This window comes from Erinaceus europaeus, chromosome 14 (assembly GCF_950295315.1).
Source record: "Erinaceus europaeus chromosome 14, mEriEur2.1, whole genome shotgun sequence".
Lineage (NCBI taxonomy): Eukaryota > Metazoa > Chordata > Mammalia > Eulipotyphla > Erinaceidae > Erinaceus > Erinaceus europaeus.
Genome location: NC_080175.1, coordinates 78,126,277 through 78,147,651, shown reverse-complemented (window position 1 = coordinate 78,147,651; position 21,375 = coordinate 78,126,277). Strand labels below are relative to the sequence as shown.

The window sequence follows — 21,375 nt, the reverse complement described above, 5'->3', positions numbered from 1 at the left end:
CTGCACCATGAATCCACTGCTCCTGGAGGCCATTTTTTTCCCTTTTGTTGCGCTGGTTGTTTTATCGTTGTAATTATTATTGCTGTTATTGATGTCACTGTTGTTGGATAGAACAGAGAAATGGAGAGCGGAGGGGAAGACAGAGGGGGGAGAGAAAGATAGATACCTGCAAACCTGCTTCACTGCCTGTGAAGCGACTCCCCTACAGGAGGGGAGCTGGGGGCTCCAACCGGTATCCTTATGCTGATCTTGGCGCTTTGCGCCACATGCGCTTAACCCACTGCGCTACTGCCCGCCCCCCCTTCTATCTTTATGATAGAAAGGACAAGGAAAACAACAATAGCAATTGGGGGGAGAGGGGTGGCTGCAGGGATGTGGAGTTGTCATACAGCCACAGAGGCCCAGCAATAATCCTGGAGGCAAAAAATAAAAATTAAGTGTGTGTTAATAGTTACTACTGTTCAACTTTATTTAAAGCAATTTAAATTCCTCTTTGCCTTAAACTCAGAAAATCATGAAAATTTTCATGTACCCCTTAACTTAAAGCACCAAAATATTAAGAACATACATGTGTTTTGAAATCACTTCCTTTTTAAAAAAAAAAAAGATTAAACTATGTAAGTCTACCTTTGAAATAAATACATAACATTTTCTTTAAGAAAAAAAAAAAAATTTAGCATGCTAAACTAGGTATTTGTCAGATACTGAGTCCGATCACCACTACTGCATATACTGGAGTGGTGCTCAGTTCCCATGGCTTTCCCGTACTGCTCTCACTTTTTAATTAAATGAATCTTTTAAAAAATGATGTAAAAAGGGGGCCAGATAATGGTGCACACAGTTGAGCACAAACATTACCATATGCTAGGTAAGTCCCTGGTCCCCACCTGCAGGGAGAAAGCTACACAAATAGTGAAGCAGGGCTGCAGGTGTGTCTCTCCTCTTTCCCCCCCTCCCCCTCTCAATTTCTCTCTGTCCTAAAAATAATTTTAAAAAAATGTGTAATCTAACAACTTTATCCTTTATCAGGTTGTTTATTTATTTTTATTTTAAAGATTTATTGATTTATTCATTACATATGGGAGAGTGAGTTTCACCTGAGGCAGAGAGGGGAGAGAAGGTAACACCCCACTCTGGCATATGCAGTGCTAGGGATCACACTGGGAATGTCACATGGGAGAGTCGAATGCTCTACCAGTTGAACCATCTCCCCAGTCACAAGGTCAAAGGTTATTAACCTTAGTCAAAGGAAAATATCATATAACCCAAAGAGATTTTTTACACCAGGGTGACACTCAAAGCAGATTCATGTACACACCTTCAGGTTGGTTTCTCCATCCAGACTAGCAGTAGTTACATGGCATGAACCATCAAGTCGATCTGAGGACAGAAGCACCAAGTCTGCAGGAAATATTTCATCTTTGGCTATTCGGACAATATCACCTACCTATGAAGAGTTTGGGAGAAAAGTGAGTATGTAAATTTTTAAAGGCAAAGGCCTATTTTCACTAGACTGTAGACAAGTGACCTACCACACAGCACTTTAATATCAGAAAGCATACTCTTAACTAAGATATACTAGAATTTTATGTTGTGATGACAAAACATAACTGATTTAACTGCTTTCTGAATGCATACCCGAATGTTTTTTGACCTAGTTTTTACAAGGCCACCACTTCGAACAACATAAACAGGAGCTCCATTTACTTCATTATCTGAGTTATGTCGTAACCAATCTTCATATCCCTGTATCAAGAAAAAAATAACCTTTTCAGTATAATTAGATCATTTATCAAATCAAAAAAAATAAAATTACTTTACCCAAATTCAGCACTCACCAAAATTATCTTACATTCTTTTCCTGTATCTACTGATAAGTATTTCGCATCCATTCCTAACTAGAGACACTCGCTATTCTTGGTTTTTATTACACGCATATTCTTGGTTTTCATAGTACCTCTGCAGTCTCACCTCAGATTCCTACTGAGTGGTTCTTTCTATGTCATTTTCCTCCTTCTTCACTTTTTTACTTTAAGATGCCCTATGTCTTAAACAAATAAGCAAGCAAGCAAACAAGTATCCTGAGCAGCTGCAGTGATGACTGAGTGGTTACAGCACATTCTGGAAAGTGGAAGACCTCTAACAGACTCCTCTCTCCACTACCACTGGTCACACCCACTGGGAACATCATCAGAAGTCCTTTTGTAGGCTTTTTCATTGGTAGGGACTGCCCCACTCTGAAGGGAGGTTGATTCACTTTACTCTGCCACTCAAACACTGGTCCTAAAGTCAGTGCAGCCTAGAATGTTCCCAGCTGTGACTATGGTCTGTGAGCTGTCTGCCAGGGATTCAGAGGTTGTACAGGCTGCTGTACTAAATATGAATAGATATGGACCTCAGGTTAGATCACTGTAGTAAACAGTTAATTGCATTTATATATTTCCTTCAAATTTGTAAGCAATTCTCTTCCCTAATCCTTCTTCTTAGTTCTACTCTCAGCTGACACCATCTTCCCAGATAATATTTCTAGTCCACCCCCCATGTTATCTACCAAACTCAAGCATAGATTACTAAAACATAGGCTGCTAGAAACATTCCTAAAATACACTACTGGGGGCTGGAAGGTGGCACACTGGGTTAATCACACACAGTATGAAGCTCAAGGACCCATGCAAGGATCCTGGTTTGAGCCTCCAGCTCCCCACCTGCAGGGGGGTTACTCCGCAAGCAGTGAAGCAGGTCTGCAGGTGTCTTTCTCTCTCCTTCTCAATTTTCCCATCTCTCTCAATTTCTACTTTATGATTCCTGTTTATTAAACATTTTGGTCCTGATTTCCATCTTACTGCATTTCAGGTAGATGCTACCATGATTCTGTCCTGACTTCCCTGGGCAGATGACCTCATCAGTGCTTTCTGGAACTTCATCTCTTCAGAGCCCTACCCCATAAGGGAAAGACAAAAACAGGCCGGGGGTATGGATCGGCCTGCCTATGCCCATGTCCAGTGGAGGAGCAATTACAGAAGCCTGAGCTTCTAGCTTCAGTACCCTAGAAGGAATTTTGGTCCATACTCCCAGAGGGGTAAACAATAGGTACATTTCCAATGGAGGCAAAGGGACACAGAACTCTGGTGGTGGGAACTGTATGGAGTTATACCCTTATTATCTTACAATCTTGTAAATTGATATGAAATCACTAGTGAAAAAATTAGAAAAGAAAGTGGAAGGCTCGGTTTTGAGCTCTGACTTGTATATAACAGATCAGTGTTCTCGGCTTTCACCTTCTTTCCTTCTTCCCTTTGGCCTCTTTCTCATAAAATAAATACGCCTTTAATTTTTTTTCTTTTATTTTTCTGAGCTATCTGTCCTCCACAGGTTTTTCTCCTGGGCTCCAAACTTAAAACTACATTCAACTACATCCAACTGCATTCTCTATATCTCCATTTTAGTATTTCCATTTTGAAATGTCTAACTGCTCAGCCTGCGGTCCCAGCACAATGCCCACTGCTGCGTGAACTGAAGTAATGTCCTAGCTTCTCCATCTATTATGAAGTAAATAAAACAAGTCTTTTCAAAAAGTAAATTGATGTGAGCCCTGACACTGTTAGATTTCGAATGTTTCCCATCTTGATGAACAATCACATCACCTACTGGGATGTGATCTGGAGGGTCTTAATTTCTAGCTTTGCTTCTTCAATCAGTGAGTTTTATTGTTTCTACACACAAATGATACTTTTATCAGAAATTGTAAATTCCTAAAGCTTTGCTTTATAGGAAAAAGCAGACTTAAAACTAAGGTGGAGTTTCTTCAACTTTCTTAAACAATAGAAAAACAGAATTAACTGATAGTTCAAAAAATAAGGCAGGTTACATGGATCACCATTAAAAACAGAAATAAGAATTTCAAAAATGCAATCCTTTGATGAAATGTTCAGAAGTGACTATTTTAAAAGCCAATAACATTGCTGTGCTATTTTAAAGAACATTTAAATACTGTGAGGTATAGCACTAGTCAACTAATGAGATGCTATCAAGCGACAGCATTATGTGCTAGAGGATACAGAATGGGTTATCTATCTATACCCATGCTATCATTTGCGAAAAGAAGCTTTGATTATGTTGACACTACATATAGAAATCTGGACTACAAGGGAGTCGGGCGGTAGCGCAGCAGGTTAAGCTCATGTGGTTCAAAGCGCAAGGACCGGAGTAAGGATCCCAGTTCGAGCCCTTGGCTCCCCACTTGCAGGGGAGTCGCTTCACAGGCGGTGAAGCAGGTCTGCAGGTGTCTATCTTTCTCTCCCCCTCACTGTCTTCCCCTCCTCTCTCCATTTCTCTCTGCCCTATCCAACAATGATGACATCAATAACTACAATAATAAAAAAGCAAGGACAACAAAAGGGAAAATAAATAATATAAAAAATTTTTTAAAAAAAATCTGGACTACTGTACAAATCAAGGCTTTCTCAGCAATGTAGAATCAGCAGTAGTTAAGGTTGGAATATAGCAAGAAGCTGGAATATAAGAGGCTTTAAGTTCACCCACTTGTACTACTTCAATTTTTTAAAATTTGCATAACTACTATCTAACACATACTACGACATTAAAACAAATATTAAAGATTGCTTTGGAAGTCTGTTTTTTTGAAAGCATTATGATATCTAAATATGTTGGCCCCATCTAGATGCCATGTGAATTTTAGAGAAATTCAATGAGAGTCAAAATATCTTTCCTGAAAACTGTCACAAAGCACTCTTTCTTTTATAGTCAGATGACATTAAGAAATGAATAATGATCTGTAAAAGTTACCTTTTTAAACACACAAATTCTAACTCATCCTACAAACCTAATTCATCTATCAAATCAGTCTTCCCAAATATCATTCTGATTTACCATCCTGTTCAAAACTCCTTTGATAACTTTCAGTACTTAGAGCCAAGATTCTTCTAGTCTCCTTTATTTAACACCAACCTATTTCCAGTATTCCCTTCAAATACTTTCCCTGTAGAGTTTTAACACTAGTCAGATATGTCATTCCTCAAAATAGGTCTTGTCTTTTTTTCTATTTGGCTCTCTGGCCAAGTTATTCAGTTCTTTCTTTCTTTCTTTCTTTCTTTCTTTCTTTCTTTCTTTCTTTCTTTCTTTTTTTTGCTAAGTATTTTATTTATTTATATTAGTGATTCCAATTTATTTATTTCTATCTCATCTTCATCAATTGTCACTTTATTGATATTCCAATGCACATTTCCTTTTAAATTAATTAGAAACTTTTCGGCTAGAGACAGAAACTGAGAGGGTAGAGGGAGGCAAAGAAGGAGAGAGAAAAGGAGACGCCTGCGGCACTGCTTCGCTCGTCATGAAGTATTCTTCTTGCAGGTGGGTGCCAGGGGCTTGCAAATGGGTCTTTGTGAATTGTCAACATGTACACTCTACCAGGTGTGCCACTACTAGGTCCCTTCAAATATCCACTTCTAGTATTTTCTCTAGAAAAATCTCCCTTGATTCCCAGATGTATTTTATCCTTTCTCCAAACATGTACAATCCACCGACTATCACATTATTAAACTATTACATCTATTTTTGGTTGTGGTTTTATCTTCTCTAACTTGTAGATTTTTTTTTCTGTTTCTGTTTTTGTTTTAATTTGTAGGTTTTTAAGCACAGAGCCTTGTATTCTAGTATATATAAGTATACACTATATTCCGTATAACTAGACTGAAGACCATGTACAACATAAAGTAAACCAAACTAAAATGAACAATTTCATTAATACTAAAGAATAAATAATTGACAGTACGGTCTTTCTTATTTTCATAAAAATGCAAAGAACAGACACAGACTATCATAATAGAAAAGAAGGAAAGGCTAGAATACAGCAGCTTTTCCTTATACAGTTTTTCAAATACTTGTTATGCTGATCTATAACAACGGACTTTTAAACCTGAACAGCAAGGGGACGTGCTATGTGTGCATCAATGGCAAAACTTTGTAATAGTTGTTGCAAGAGAAAATACTCCTAGAAGACCCCTTACTCTTCAAGGGGAAACCTGATAGATCAACTTTTCTCTTTGAAAACTACAAGATCTTTTATATTTTTCCTTTTGTCACTATTGACAAGAAACTCTCAACTGAATTTTAAAATTTAACTGAAACAACAATATTAACACAAGTTGTAGGCATACTTTTCCTGCTTCCTACCTTTAGACTTTTTGTCTTTTAAACGGACCCATTCTAAGAGACTGTCAATTGTTTTTATTATATTAATATCTCATATTATAACACAGTCAGTTTTATATATTTTTTAGGGGAAATTCTTAGCAACTTCTGAATGACTTAAAGAGAAAGAGCATTTCATACCTGCTTTATGGCAGTTACTGTTATCACAAAGAATAATGGAAGTCCACTGGTAACTGGACTGGTGGGGGTATCTATCATAAGCTAGATTAGAAAAAGATTGCAGAGTATTATATTTTTATATTGTACATATCACATCAGTAACATCTCAAAGCTCATATTTATAGGAAATTCCGAGAACACTATACACAATGTAAAAAGTAATAGGAGAAAGATAAGTGGTGCATATGGTTTGGTTCAGTTTCTCTTTGTTGGTTTTGGCTAGTAGAATATGCAGATGAAACCTACTATGAAAATCTACTGAAGCTCAGAAACACTGTCAGAGTAGACTTAATCATTCTGCCTCCTCAGCCCGTGAAAGGATAAGCAAGACCTTCCTTAGCATTTGCCTACAAGCAGAGTGACAGCTGCTCAGCAGCTCATTTCACACTCCTTTGTCTTTTCAGCTAAAAGCTGAAAAGTTTGTCAACATTTTTTACCGGGGGATTCAAAATGATCTCAGTGTTGGGGATAAAAAACAAAGAATGAGACTAGAGAAAGGGCTTTATCCACAAGTGATTTTGTCACGCCCAGTGGAGCCAGAAGGAAGGCTCCACTTATAATGATGATATACAACTGAAGTTTTAATAGATTGCTGCAGAAAAAAGAAAAAGTGCAGTAGGCATGCTTGGTTAGTGAGAACATAAACCTAAACATTTATTCATGTTCCTTTACTCTGGATATGCCAGTTAAATCTGTACTTACCTTAGCTAATAATTTCACAAGTGCATGTATTACGTGATTATAGTTAGTACAAATTCTCACTTTTCTAAAGACCAAGCTGATGTCTTACTGAAAGAAAATGAGAAGTTCCTTCTTCGTTTAAAACAAACAAGCAACAGAACCAGTTTATTTTTTAAAGTTGGGGCCAGAAGATAGTTTGTCTGTTAGTCACACACTTTCTTATATAAAAGGACCAGGGTCCAAGCCCCTGACACCAAATAGAAACATCCAAGCATGGGATCCAGGAAAGCTTTATATACTGTGTAGTGAGTGGTGCTTTGGTGTTTCTCCTCTCTCTCTCTCTCTCTCATTTACGTTGTCTCTGTTTAAAGTTATAAAGGGAAAAAAGAAAAATGTTTACAGAGAACAGTGTAAGCGTGTAGGTACAAGGTAAAAAAAAAAAAAAGAGAGAGAGGGAGAGAAAAAAGAAAATAACCACTGCCTTGAACTTTAAAGTGGTTACTTCACAATTTTTTTTTAATTCCTGAGATCCAAAGATTACTGAGAAACAAGCTCAGTTTATATAAAAATTCAGTGACACACATAAAGAGATTACTAACACACTATAAGAAAAATAACCTCCTTAAGAGAAATGACAGTGATTACTTTAAAGATCTTTAGTTATACTGAAGCTTCTCTTGGTATTTTGAAGTTAGAAAAAGTGCAATGTGAAAAGTAAGAAATAATCCAGCAACTTAAAGTCTAGATTTAAGCTAAGAAAATGTTCTACTAGGTAAAAATTTATACTTACAAAGGTTCTTAAAAAAATAAATAACAGGAACTCTATACAAAAGACTTGGGAAAATCTCATTTATTACAGTTTTTTAAATCAAAAGTAAAAGTCATTTTAACAAAATTAATCCAAACTGTGTCAAAACATGTGTTATATATAAAATTCTGAAGTATGTATGTTCTGAGACATAGAATCTAGACAATTCTTTTTAGGGTGGCTTTGATTATAGTTAACAGCACTTCAGTAATGAGACAAAATGAAAATGCATATGCTATAGATGCTATATATAAATAGATGAGATTTAAATCACCATTTTCATTAATATACTGAAGTATGTCCACAAGGAGAGGATGGGGACGGTTACTGGTCAAACTATTTAAAGTGTAGTAAAGCTTTTCCCTTAAGACATCTTTTCAGAAACCATGCCTATAAACTAAACAAAACTATAAACTAAGGATATAAAGCTTACCTGAACCAAAAATATAATAAGAAAATAAAAGTTTGCCACTCTTCTGAATTGTTCAAATAAATTTTTTGGAACAAAATTCCACACAGTATACTAAAAAAAAAAAAAAAGATTGATAAATTAATATTAAAAAATAACATATACCACATAGATTTAATAATAACAAAACTAAAATCTGATTTACTAAACTCTTAGGCAAATTCATGTAACTCTCGCTGCTACAGAAACCTACCTAGGTTTTTGATTTTATACTCTCCTCTCCTCTTTCTTTTACTGGATTTATAGGCAATTGAGTATAATTTTTTTTGGTTTAGAATTTTTTTTTATTATTTTAATGTATTTATCTATAAAATGGAAACACTGACAAGACCATAGGATAAGAGGAGTACAATTTCCACCACCAGAGCTCCATATCCCATCCCCTCCCCTGAAAGCTTTCCTATTCTTTATCCCTCTGGGAGTATGGACCCGGGGTCATTATGGGGTGCAGAAGGTGGAAGGTCTGGCTTCTGTAATTGCTCCCCCGCTGAACAGGTGTTGACAGGTCGATCCACTGAGTATAACTTTTTAGGTTGAGGTTAAGTTGGAACCTATCACTTTCGCAACTGAGTTCTTGGATAATTTAGACAGTGGTAACAGCTGAACCAAAACATTTCATGTTGCTGTTGCTTTTTTTTAAATTTTCTTTTTGTTGCCCTTGTTGGCTGCTGCTTTTAAACAGGGCCGTGAGCATGCTGCAACTACTGCTACAACATGCCTATGCTGAGTACTAGTCAAGTAAGGATCTCCAAAACAGGCCATTGAAAAACAACAATCGTAACGGCAAGGCAGAAGAACACACCTTCATCAAGAGGTAGCCCTATAAAAACTACAAATACACAGGAAATAGGCAAGCCCTCAGGAGAAAATTATTACATTAGTCCTACCAATGCTTAGAGAAATGAAGAAACTAATGATGGGAAACCACAGTAGGAACACTGCAGCAACAAGAGAATCCATGAGAGAAAATATGAGACACATACAAACCCAAAATAAAGAACTTAAGACCACAGTAGCTGAACTAAAGGCTACAACAGCTGAATCTTATTGAGGGATACAGAATAACAGAAGCTGAAAACTGTGTAAGTACGCTTGAGGATGAGAGAGTGAACACTACGGAAAAATAAAAATAGAAGAGAATAGGGAGTCGGTTGGTAGCGCAGCGGGTTAAGTGCAGGTGGTGCCAAGCACAAGGACCAGAGTTAAGGATCCCGGTTCCAGCCCCCGGCTCCCCACTTGCAGTGGAGTCGCTTCACAGGCGGTGAAGCAGGTCTGCAGGTGTCTGTCTTTCTCTCCCCTCTCTATCTTCCCCTCCTCTCTCCATTTCTCTCTGTCTTATCTAACAACAACGACATCAATAACTACTATGATTTTAAAAAAGGGCAACAAAAGGGAAAATAAAGAAATATAAAAAAATTTAAAAAACAAAAGAGAATAAAAGATGATGAACGTGACAATAGATACCATGCTCGAGGACCTAGATTCAAACCCCAGTCACTAACGGCCGGGGGAGGAAGCTCCACAAGTAGTGGAACAGTGCTGCAGGTGCCTCTCCTTCTGTCTCTCACTCTCTGTCAGAAAGAAAGAAAATGAAAAAGGCTGCTGGGAATGGTGGAAGCATGCAGGCACTAAGCACCAGGCATAACCCAAATGGAATAAAAGAAAATAAACCACCATTAGAGATTTATGGGACAATATTAAGAGGGGCAAATGCATCACAAGTGTCCCAGAGGAGAGAAAGAGGAAGAATATCCATGGATGAGACAATAGCTGAGAACTTCCCCTGTCTGAATAAACAGGATGCACAAATTCAGGAAATTCAGAGTGCCACACAAAATAAAGCCAATAGCACATACACCAAGATATATTATAATTAAAATGACAAAAATGAAGAATAAGTAAAAGATTCTGAGGGTAACAAGAGGGGCATCTATAGGAGAAAACCCGTTTAGCTAACAAGCATTTTTTTTTCCCACTGAAAAGCTGAAAGTCATATAAGGATGGCAAGTATTTACAGAATGCTCAATGAGAAAGACTTCCAATCAATCATGAATACTTTATCCCACTAAACTTTAAGTTAGATTGGATAGAGAGATAAACTGGAGGAATCCTATCACCACTAAACCTGCCCTATAAGAAGTTCTAAAGGGATTCTTATAAAAACAAATAAACTACAAGAACATCCGACACTCATATAAAATAATGGCAACAAATGAATGATCTTAAATCCATAATTTCATCAATAGACTATGCTGACCCAGTAAAAAGCACAGAGTAACTGAGTATATCAAGAAACCCAACTCAGTCAAGTACTAGTTACATAGATAACACAACAGGAGAAACACAGACTCAAAATGAAAGGTTGGAAAATAATAATACAAGCTAACAGGCTACAAAAGAAAGCTGTGGTACATATACTTATATCAGACAGAAAAGATTTTAAGCAATAAAAAAACTGGCTATGAATACAGAATTACAGCAAAGGCCCGGTGTCAGGAAAGCTCAATTTAAGTTCATGGGATAGCAAATAATTTGATTTTGAAGGAGTTTAAGAAAGTTGAATATTGAAGTAGTAAACGGATAAGGAGTGAGCCCTCGTATGTGCAGAAAACGAATGTTTATGTAAATATCTGCATTTGAAAAAAATTATTTATTTTTCTATTAAAGACAGTGGCCATAGTACCACTCAAGTCTGGCATATAGTGGTACCATGGACTCATGTCCTATACTACAACAGTGAATGACCTCTCCAGCACTACATATTTACACTGTTGAAGTTGTGATAAAAATCACTTAAATCTAATACTGTTGCATATGAAAACAGTTATATAAAGATATTTAATCCTCAAAGTTTCTGATGTACTCAGCTAGTATAGGCAGAGAAGTTATGTGACCCCATGAAATTCTTGTAACAAGAATTATAAAAACAAAATTAAAAAAAAATTCAGAATTCTTCAAAGTATCAAAAATATAGAAAGGAAGTTGAAAGAGCTTGATTTTTAAAAAAAATTTTTTATATTTATTTATTTATTCCCTTTGTTGCCCTTGTTGTTTTTTTATTGTTGTAGTTATTATTGTTGTTGTTGTTGTTGGATAAGACAGAGAGAAATGGAGAGAGGAGGGGAAGACAGAGAGGAGGAGAGAAAGACAGACACCTGCAGACCTGCTTCACCGCCTGTGAAGTGACTCCCCTGCAGGTGGGGAGCCGGGGTTCGAACCGGGATCCTTATACCGGTCCTTGTGCTTTGCGCCACTTGCGCTTAACCCGCTGCGCTACAGCCCGACTACCGAACTTGATTTTTTTATGGAAGGAGTATGAATTTTTGCTTATGGTGTTTAAGCCTGGTGACACTATTCAGTTTTCACAATATGGCAGCAAAGTAGTAAGGAAAGACCAGTATCTTTATCAACAAAATATGGCAGAGTAATATAGCGGGAACTTTAAAGGGGAATTACCTAAATTTAAAACATAGACTATCTTGACTCAGGTTAACAGCGAGTATATACACTAAGAAGGAATGAATTCCTGACACTTGTAATGTATTTCAGTAGTACTGTTATAAATAAAAACAAATCACACATAAAAGAGTATGTATTTATATGAAATTCTAGAAAGACAAAACTATGGTTACACAAAGTACATCAGTGGTTGCTAGTCTTACAAGAGAGGAGAAAGGAGATTATCTTCCTGGCGTGACATAAATCTATATCTTAATTTTGATGGCAGTCAGATAATATATATTTGTTAGAATTCAACATGTTATACAATTAAAATTGGTAAATTTTATTGCACAAAAATTATACCCAAGGTTTTCTTAAAAGCCTAAAGTTTTCAAGAACTAACTTCTTGCATAATTTATTAAACACAATCATTAGCTAAAGCTCCTTTATTACTCTTGATTCTGATTATTTTCTCTTTTTCTCTGCTTTGTAACTACTGTCCAAAATAAAAAGTATTACTAAAGGGTGCATTGCATATGAAAATGCAAAGACTGAAAAGAGAGAGCAGGGCAAAGGAAGCACTGACCTAAAACAATACAGTTGGAAAATATGAAATCAGGATTAGAAAGCAAATATTAGTTGCTGAGGAAGGGAGGGAAGAAGCAATACAAAGATGCTTCTGAAGGGGATCTGGTAAACAGCGGCTACCATCTGAGGAGAGCTGCCCTCTCAGTCTCTTTGAATCACATCATCTATAACCACACTGCCCCCATATAGAACTACTGACATTTAAAATACAACTAAATCTAAAACTAAGGTTTCTCCAAGCAACCTAGCTGGATCTTTTTAAGACATTTAGAAAAGTATGATTTATTACTTCTACTTCCTCAGAGAGGAGAGAGAGAGAGATAGATACGAAGCTAGGAAGAAATACATGTTTACATGCATGTGTATAAAATTACTTAAGGAGAAATGAAATTAAAGCTTCAGTCTCTATATATGCAGAATTGGCACTTTAAAAGTTTGACTCAGTAGCACACCCACCTCAAATAACTGCTAGTTTGAATAGATTCCCAGTTCTCTGAAATTGTGTATTATAATTTCACTGCATTTAAATACAGATTAAAAATGTTGGTTGATTATAGTGCTTTTTTACCATAATTTCCATAGTCTAACAAAGCATACAAATGTAATACTCAAGGATTTACAATTACATAATATATCAGGATAAAATTAATAAAATATGGTGAATATGTACTTGTTCCAAGTTGTGGTTCCTAGTTAAAATATCTAATAAGTAAAAAAGTAACTGGCAAAAAAAAAAAAAAATTGAGTTTCTCAATTGCATTAACCATACTACAAGGCTTAACTAGTCCCATGTTACTAATGATTACCATATTCGACAGCATGGAAAATGTTTACATCATAAGCAAAGCTTATAGGGCACATTATATAATCTTTAGTTTCAAAGTAATCTAAGACATCTTTAAAACACCATGAGATGAGGAAGAATGTGTAAGAATAGAACAGTACTTTGGTACTATAAGATGTTTACAGAAAAACAATGATACTGGACACATCAGGCTCTAAAGTGACACACTTTGAAGTGAATTCAAAGTCCAATCTCATTAATTACAACATAGTTCTAGCTAGATTATGTCCTAGAAGACACCAGTGTATAAGATGTATATGACACCACATTATAAAAATTATCTCGAAGCATGGTCAGACTAGGGGAAAAAAGATGTGAATTGTAAGGACTAAATGATATGAGAAATGTTTAGTATAGTGCCCCGTATGAAATATCAATACTAGTTCCTTAGTTTAATGACAACTAAGGATAATTTCTGAAATGTTGGCTAAATATTTACTTTTGTAAAGTAATCAAGTTCTTAATTTTGGTTATGATAAATCTACCAATGCTCACTTGCTTGAATTTCAGGATATAAATGAGTATCAGCATACACAGATAAACTGATTTTCAAAACAAAATGATTTTAATATGCCTACAGTCAACATGCCTGCAGTTTTAAATAACCAAAATGTTCATTCATACCTTGGAGGAGATAATTCGGTTATCCACAAACTTCTGAGGTGTGTAAAGGCCATTCTGAGGAAACCTGTTTGCTATGTAAATAGTTCTTGTGTCACTTTGATGTGGTGGGTCAAAACCCTACAAAGAAAGCAGTATAGTCAGTAATGATATTTTTTAATATGTAATTCTTTATTTTTTAATTTTTGTTGGTCTTATTCAACTGATCAAGTTATAGATACTGCTGGCTTTGAAGTGAATATAGACTCAGTCTATTTAGTTTAAAAGAATTAAGTCGGGGGCCGGGTGGTGGTGCACCTAGTTGAGCACACATGTCACAATGTGCAAGGACCCAGGTTCAAGACCCCTGGACCACATCTGCAGAGGGAAAGCTTCACAGGTGGTGAAGCAGTGTTGCAGGTATCTCTTTGTCTCTCTCCCTCTCTATCCCCCCCATCCCTCTCAATTTCTGGCTGTCTCTATCCAATAAAGATAATTTAAAAAAAGAATTAAGCCATATAAAGATAAACAAGTCTATTATTTTGAGATATAGCTGCAATATTATGATTAATATGGGTCTCCTTGATGCCCATTACTAGATGTTCATGATGCAAGGTTTAAAACCACTTACAACTAAGTCTTATTTTTGTAGAAATGTTTCCCAGATCCATATTAAAACACACACACACACACACCACACCACACACACACACACACAAACACACACACACAAACACACACACACAAACACACACACACACAAACACACACACACACAAACACACACACACACACACACTTTTGCTTCAATAATATTTTTTGCTTCCCCTTCTGTTGCCCTTGTTGTTTTATTACTGTTGTGGTGGTGATTATTATTGTTGCCATTAATGTCACTGTTGTTGGATAGGACAGAGAGAATGGATACAGGAGGGGAAGACAGAGAGGGGGAGAGAAAGACAGACACCTGCAGACCTGCTTGTGAAGCAACCCCCTGCAGGTGGGATGATGGAGGCTCGAACTGGGTGGGATCCTTAAGCCTGTGCACTTGGTGCCATGTGCGAACCCACAGTGCTACTGCCCGGCCCTCATGTTTGTTTGTTTTTTAATTTATTGGGGGTCAGGTGATACACATGTTACAGTATGCAGGGACCCTAGTGGAGTGTGCACATGTTACAGTATGCAGGGACCCAGGTTCAAGCCCCAGGTCTCCACCTGCAGGGGATAAGCTTTGCAAGTAAGTGGTAAAGCAGTATCTGTTTCTCTATCTTCATCTTCTCTCTTGATTTCTCTGTCTCTATCCAATAAGTAAATAAATAAATAGCTAAAAGAAGTAAAATTTATTTTATTTATTTTTGGATAGAGACAGAGAGAGAATGAGAAGGAAGGGGGAAGAGATACACACACACACACAGAAAACTACATCTGCAGCTTTGCTCCACCACTTGTAAAGCATGCTACCCTTCAAGTGGGGGCCAGGGGCTAGAACCCAGATAACATGTGCATTCTCTAGGCGTGCCACCACTTGGCTCTCAATAACATCTCTTCTCCATGTCAAAAAAGCATCTACTATCAAAATTAATTGTGTAACTATTAATTTTACTATAATTTAACTATAGCGTAAAGTTTAAGTACAATCTCACACTATCGCTAACAAGCATTATCAGCAGTTCTGTGGCACTAAAGAAGAAACTGAATCCCAGAACCCTAGTCTCCAGATGAAAGAAACCTACGTGAGGTTCAAGACCTCTGGCACATGCGACACTTTTCTTCTCATCCTTGATCACCCAGTGGTCTTTGCCTGCGCCTTTACACTTTGACTGTCATTGTCTCAGACTAAGAAATTTAGATTTGTGCTAGTCTAGATACACGGGTTTTAAAGTCTGCTGATACAGAGTATATGTTAGAAGCATACACATTTACTAAAAATAAAAACTCTCATACTCTAAAATTAGTGTGAAACTCAGAATCTCTTTTCTGCCTAAATTTCTGAACATATGTTCGTTATAGGCAAAATAAAATAAGATGGAAAACAATTTCATAATAGCATCTACAGGGAGCACTGAAAATATAAAGAGGTGATTTGAAACTGACTCCCCTTTTTATTTAGCTTCTTGTTTCGCTTAAGAGGTGCTGGGACTGAAACCCTAAGCTTCAGGCAGGTATTCAGCCGCCTCCCTGAGACAATCACTTGTTTTTTCAGTGGAGAGATCAAAGCGCTGTTCCAGCATCCATGGAATTCCACTTGCTTCCACCCTTGCTGGTCTTTCATGTGGTGCCTGGACTGAGGCCAGGGCCCAGGGGTCCATGCATATAAGGAAAACCCCCTATGTCTGAACCACAAACAGTGAGACAAGAGAAGACCAGAAAATAGTGTATAGTTTTAGATGTTGGTCTATGGCATAAAGCAGTATTTGGAAATGAGTCATAACATTTTAATTTCTCTACCAAACAGAAAAATCTTGGCCTTATTCTTAAGTCCTAAAGAAAGTTATGAAAGATAAAAGTATTATGAAAAGTTAAAACTATAAGTTCTGTAAAGTAAATACTGTCACATTTATTTACCAAAAGTAAAGAGCTCAACTGTAGAGTTCAGTAACGAGATGAATTTGATTCTTTTCCTCCCTCCTTTATCTTTTGCCCTCGTTTATCGTTGTGGTTACTATTATTGTTGTTGTTATTGTTGGACAGAACAGAGAGAGATGGAGAGAGGAGGGAAAGACAGATGGGGGAGAGAAAGACAGACACCTGTGGACCTGCTTTACTGCCTGTGAAGTGACTCCCCTGCAGGTGAGGAGCCGGGAGCTCAAACCGGGATCCATGTGCAGGTCCTTGCGCCTAAGTCTGTTTCATTCTCAGTGGAGATTTGTCTGATAATCTTACCTCTCCAGAAAGAAAGGAAAATATCTGTCATTCACTATGCCTCTCACTTAAAATTTTATTACATTGAATTTTAATTGCTTGGTTGTATATCCATTGTCCCTCCAAGGTTATTTTATCTTATTATTATTATTGTTATTATTATTATTTTACTGTTGCCAGGATTTCACTATTTCAAATCAGTTTTTTTTTTTAATTTTTTATTTAAGAAATCAAATCAGTTTTTTAGATTAAAAAAACAAAAACGGGGAGAGAGGGAGAGACAGGGGGGAGAGAGAGAGAGGTGTGCTCAAAGACAGCACAGCACAGAAGCTTCCTCCAGTGAGACGGGGCCAGATTCAAACCTACGTCACCACATGCCAGACCAGTCTCTTTCCCTGGTGAGCTACTTTGCTGGTGCTAGGGGTTGTTTTTTTTTTTTTTTTTAAAGATTTATTTTATGTATTATAGATCAGAAAGGCAGCTTCATGTGAGACAGAGAGAAACCAGAGCAGTAGGCTGGCAAGCATGTCACTGGCGATCAAACCAGGAGCCTCAGGCATGCAAACTGAACTATCTCCCCAGCCCCCAGACTGTGGAGGGACTAATAAAGTTTTTTATTCCAGTATTCCTAACTTTCCTTTTAATCTCATTCAAAACCATTTTCTGCAATTTTATAGTTGATGGGTGTTCATTTCTGAATGTCAAGTCAATTTCTACTATGAAAATGCAAATCAAAAACACAACGACATACTACTTTAAGTCCATTAGTATGACGATTACAAAAAGACACAAACAGGTATTGACAAGGGTGCTGAGAAACTGGTATGATGTTCTTTATACACTGTTGATAAGGACTGAAGTGGTGGAGCTGCTATGCAAATACTATGGTGATGCCTCAAAAAAAGTCAATACTTATAACCACATGATCTCAAGTCCACCTCCAAAGAACTGAAATCTGGGACTCAAATGGGTATCTGTACACCCATGTTCATGATTGTATCATTCACAATAGACAAAAGATGAAAGCAATCTAGGTATTCACTGACATATGGAAATTACAAAATGTGGTATTAGAAGACACTGTTTATACCTCGAACAGCCAGGTCAATATTCAAGCCAGGATAACTAGATCAAATATTTCATTTACTTTTTGCCAAAAGAGTTACTGCTGGGATTCAGTGCATGTACAACTCCATAGTTTCTGGCAGCCATTCTTTTTTGTTTTTTCCTTTCTTTTTTTATGACAGAGACAGAAATAGGGAGAGAAAAGGAGAGACAGGGGAGTCGGGCGGTAGCGCAGCGGGTTAAGCGCATGTGGCCCAAAGCACAAGGACCGGCAAAGGATCCCGGTTCGAGCCCCCGGCTCCCCACCTGCAGGGGAGTCGCTTCACAGGCGGTGAAGCAGGTCTGCAGGTGTCTGTCTTTCTCTGCCCCTCTCTGTCTTCCCCTCCTCTCTCCATTTCTCTCTGTCCTATCTAACAATGACAACATCAATAACAATAATAACTACAACAACAATGAAAAACAACAAGGACAACAAAAGAGAAAATAAATAAAATATTTAAAAAAAAGAAAAGAAAAGGAGAGACAGGGGGAGAAAGAGAGGCACCTCTGCCACTGCTCTACTGTTCATGAAGCTTCCCCACTGCAGGTAGGGAGAGGGGCTTAAACCCTAGTCCTTTGGTAATGTGTGTGCTCTACCAGGTGAACCACTCCCGGATCCTTTAAAATATTTTGAAGTGTAGATTTATGCAGATTAACGTAATAGAAAAAAATCTACATAACAAAAATACACTGAAATCAAATAGCGATGCTAAGTGAATCCGTTTTATTTAGGGAAGTAAAGCAAGAGGCAAAAATGGGCAGAAGGAAGAAACATATTAATTTTATATGCTGACAGACACTTCAGAAGAAAATAAAATGTATATAAAAATGACTGAGTAAGGGGGTCAGGCGGTAGCGCAGCGGGTTAAGCGCACATGGCGCAAAGCACAAGGACAGGCGTAAGGATCCCCGTTTGGGCCCCCAGTTTGAGCCCCCGGCTCCCCACCTGCAGGGGAGTCGCTTCACAGGCGGTGAAGCAGGTCTGCAGGTGCCTGTCTTTCTCTCCCCTCTGTCTTCCCCTCTTCTCTCCATTTCTCTCTGTCCTATCCAACAATGACGACATCAATAACAACAACAACAACTACAACAATAAAACAACAAGGGCCACAAAAAGGAATAAATAAATAAATAAATATTTTAAAAAATTACTCAGCAAATCTTAACTATTGCTATGGAAATTAAACTGAGCGGATGGAGAAATGATCATATTGCAGCACTTAGCCAAATGACATAATTCTAAAACTGTATTTAAAAAAACACACAAAAAAGAGTATTTTGGCATATTTTCAGCTCTTTCAGCAAGCAGTTCATCTGCCCTACGTGATGACTATTAAATTGGTACAGCTGATCTGTAACTCTTGCCTTCTGAAATATTCATGCATAATGGAAATTCCTACATGTATTTTAAGAATATTTATTGAGTACTCACTATGTGTTTTGTGGCACACTAAGAATCACTAATGATAAAACATACACTTGATTTAGTTCCTGCCCACTTGGAGTTGATGAAGTCTTAGTGATTTAGGCCTTCCTCAATTTAAATGTCATTTATATAATTTCCTACTTCACATACTTAAGATCATACTAAAACTGTTTTCTAGTTTCCTTGTGGGACATCTAGTACAGATGTCTAAGCAACAGAACAGTCAGTCACCAAGGTGTTAGGAATGAGGGTGGGGCCAGGCAGTGGCACAGCTCTTAGAGAACACACATTACTGTGCACAAGGACCCAAGTCTGAGCCCCCAGACCACCCAGAAGCCAGGAAGCTTCACAAGCTGTAAAGCAGTGCAGCAGTTGTCTGTCTGTCTCCTTAGCTCCCCTAAATTTCTGTCTCTAAATTTTCTTTGTCTCTGAGTAAGATAACAAAAAACATGTTCTTTAAAGGGGGGGAGGGGGGAGAACACGAGATCAGGAACCAGACTAGTAATATTAAAGTCAAATATACAATGTTTGAGACTTTCTGTTAAGAGTATATAAAAGAACAAGAGCATATCGGCAAGAGATGGCCAGGGTGGTCATTTCAGATACACGTGGGTGAAACGGAAGAAGCAAAGAAGCAAGAGCAAAGAGCAAAACACGAGGAAAATAAGAAGAGTGTATGGCAGAAAGCCAAGAACTGAAAAAAGAAAGAAAACTATTTAATTTAGCAGTTGGTAAATCATTGTTGGGTTTTTTGCCAAGAGAGTCTGAGAAAAGTTAAAAGGGCTACAACAGAAAGGTGAATTAGGGTGGAAAGGAAAGGTGGGAAAGTGAGGGTAATGGTTAACTACTGAAGAGGTAGATCAAGAGAAAAGCTTTCTGTGCCAGTGAAGCATAAGCATCTTTTCAGGTTTAAAAATTTGTGGAAGAAAATGATCATAATCAAGGTATAAAGCATTAACTTTGGAAATGAACAAGATCTCTCATTTGAAATAGAGAATTTTTTTTTTGCAAGGAAAAATGAAGAAAACTAATATCTACCATATTTTTATATTGGTAATGCTTCTAAGAAATACCTGAAAGATCAATTATATATATTCACTTTGATTACAGACTTCATGTTTTTTTTAAATAATTACTTAATAATGATTGACAACGCCGTAGGATAAGAGGGGTACAACTCCACACAATCCTCACCACCAGATGCGCTCATATCTTCAATGAAGCTCAGCGTGCTGTCATGAACCACAGCACCTGTTCCTTCTTACAGGAGTAAAATCGATTCTGAGCTCCATAGTCAGCTTTTTAAGCTAATAGGTACTTCTGGTGCAATAAAAATGAAGCTCTTGTTAATTATATCTTTTAAAAAATTAAGAAACTATTATAAAATGAAATGCTTATTTTAAAATACTAAAAAAAACATGTTTTTTTTTCTTTTTTAAAAATATTTTACTTATTTATTAATGAGAGGGATAGGAGGAGAGAGAAAGAGCCAGACATCACTCTAGTACATGTGCTGCTGGGGATTGAACTCAGGACCTCATGCTTGAGAGTCCATTTTACCCACTGCGCCACCTCCCGGACCACAAAAAAAAGCAAAGTTCTCAAAGACATCATCTATAAATTTAAGTGCGTGCACACACACACACACACACACACACACACACACACACTACACTGACCTAGTTTTATTGAACACTTTATCTCAACCTATAGGAAGCATGATATGGGAATCTATGATCTAGGGGATTATGGACTATAAGACTTTTTAAAAGCATCTCTGATTATTTAAGATATTTAACTTTCACTATTTTGGGTGAAGAAACTTAAGACTTGTAAAGACACTGCCATGCTGTTGAAAATTGATTTAACCCCATCCAAAAATGGGCAGAGGAAATGAACAAAACATTCACCACAGAGGAGATCCAAAAGGCTAACAAACATATGAAAAACTGCTCTAGGTCACTGATTATCAGAGAAATGCAAATCAAGACAACACTAAGATAAAACCTCACTCCTGTAAGAATGGCATACATCAAAAAGGACAGCAGCAACAAATGCTGGAGAGGATGTGGGGACAGAGGAACCCTTTTACATTGCTGGTGGGAATGTAAATTGGTACAGCCTCTGTGGAGAGCAGTCTGGAAAACTCTCAGAAGGCTAGACAT

General features: G+C 37.3%; 1 protein-coding gene across 13 annotated transcripts in view; it reads right to left on the bottom strand.

Annotated features, from left to right (window-relative positions):
* ATP11B (ATPase phospholipid transporting 11B (putative)) overlaps nucleotides 1-21,375 on the bottom strand; it is a 100,707-nt gene that overhangs the window by 65,625 nt on the left and 13,707 nt on the right. For 12 of the 13 annotated variants that reach the window (XR_009544747.1, XR_009544748.1, XR_009544750.1 and 9 more), the window contains exons 2-6: nucleotides 13,849-13,965; nucleotides 8,316-8,405; nucleotides 6,355-6,435; nucleotides 1,639-1,746; nucleotides 1,319-1,447 (exon numbers count right to left, since the gene is read on the bottom strand). Coding sequence is in view for 10 of the 13 variants with exons in the window: in XM_060172031.1 (XP_060028014.1) it covers nucleotides 1,319-1,447; nucleotides 1,639-1,746; nucleotides 6,355-6,435; nucleotides 8,316-8,405; nucleotides 13,849-13,965 (525 nt within the window). In the remaining 3 variants the exon portion in view is untranslated. The remainder of the gene's footprint in view (nucleotides 1-1,318; nucleotides 1,448-1,638; nucleotides 1,747-6,354; nucleotides 6,436-8,315; nucleotides 8,406-13,848; nucleotides 13,966-21,375) is intronic. The other variant, XM_060172034.1, reaches the window with a different exon arrangement.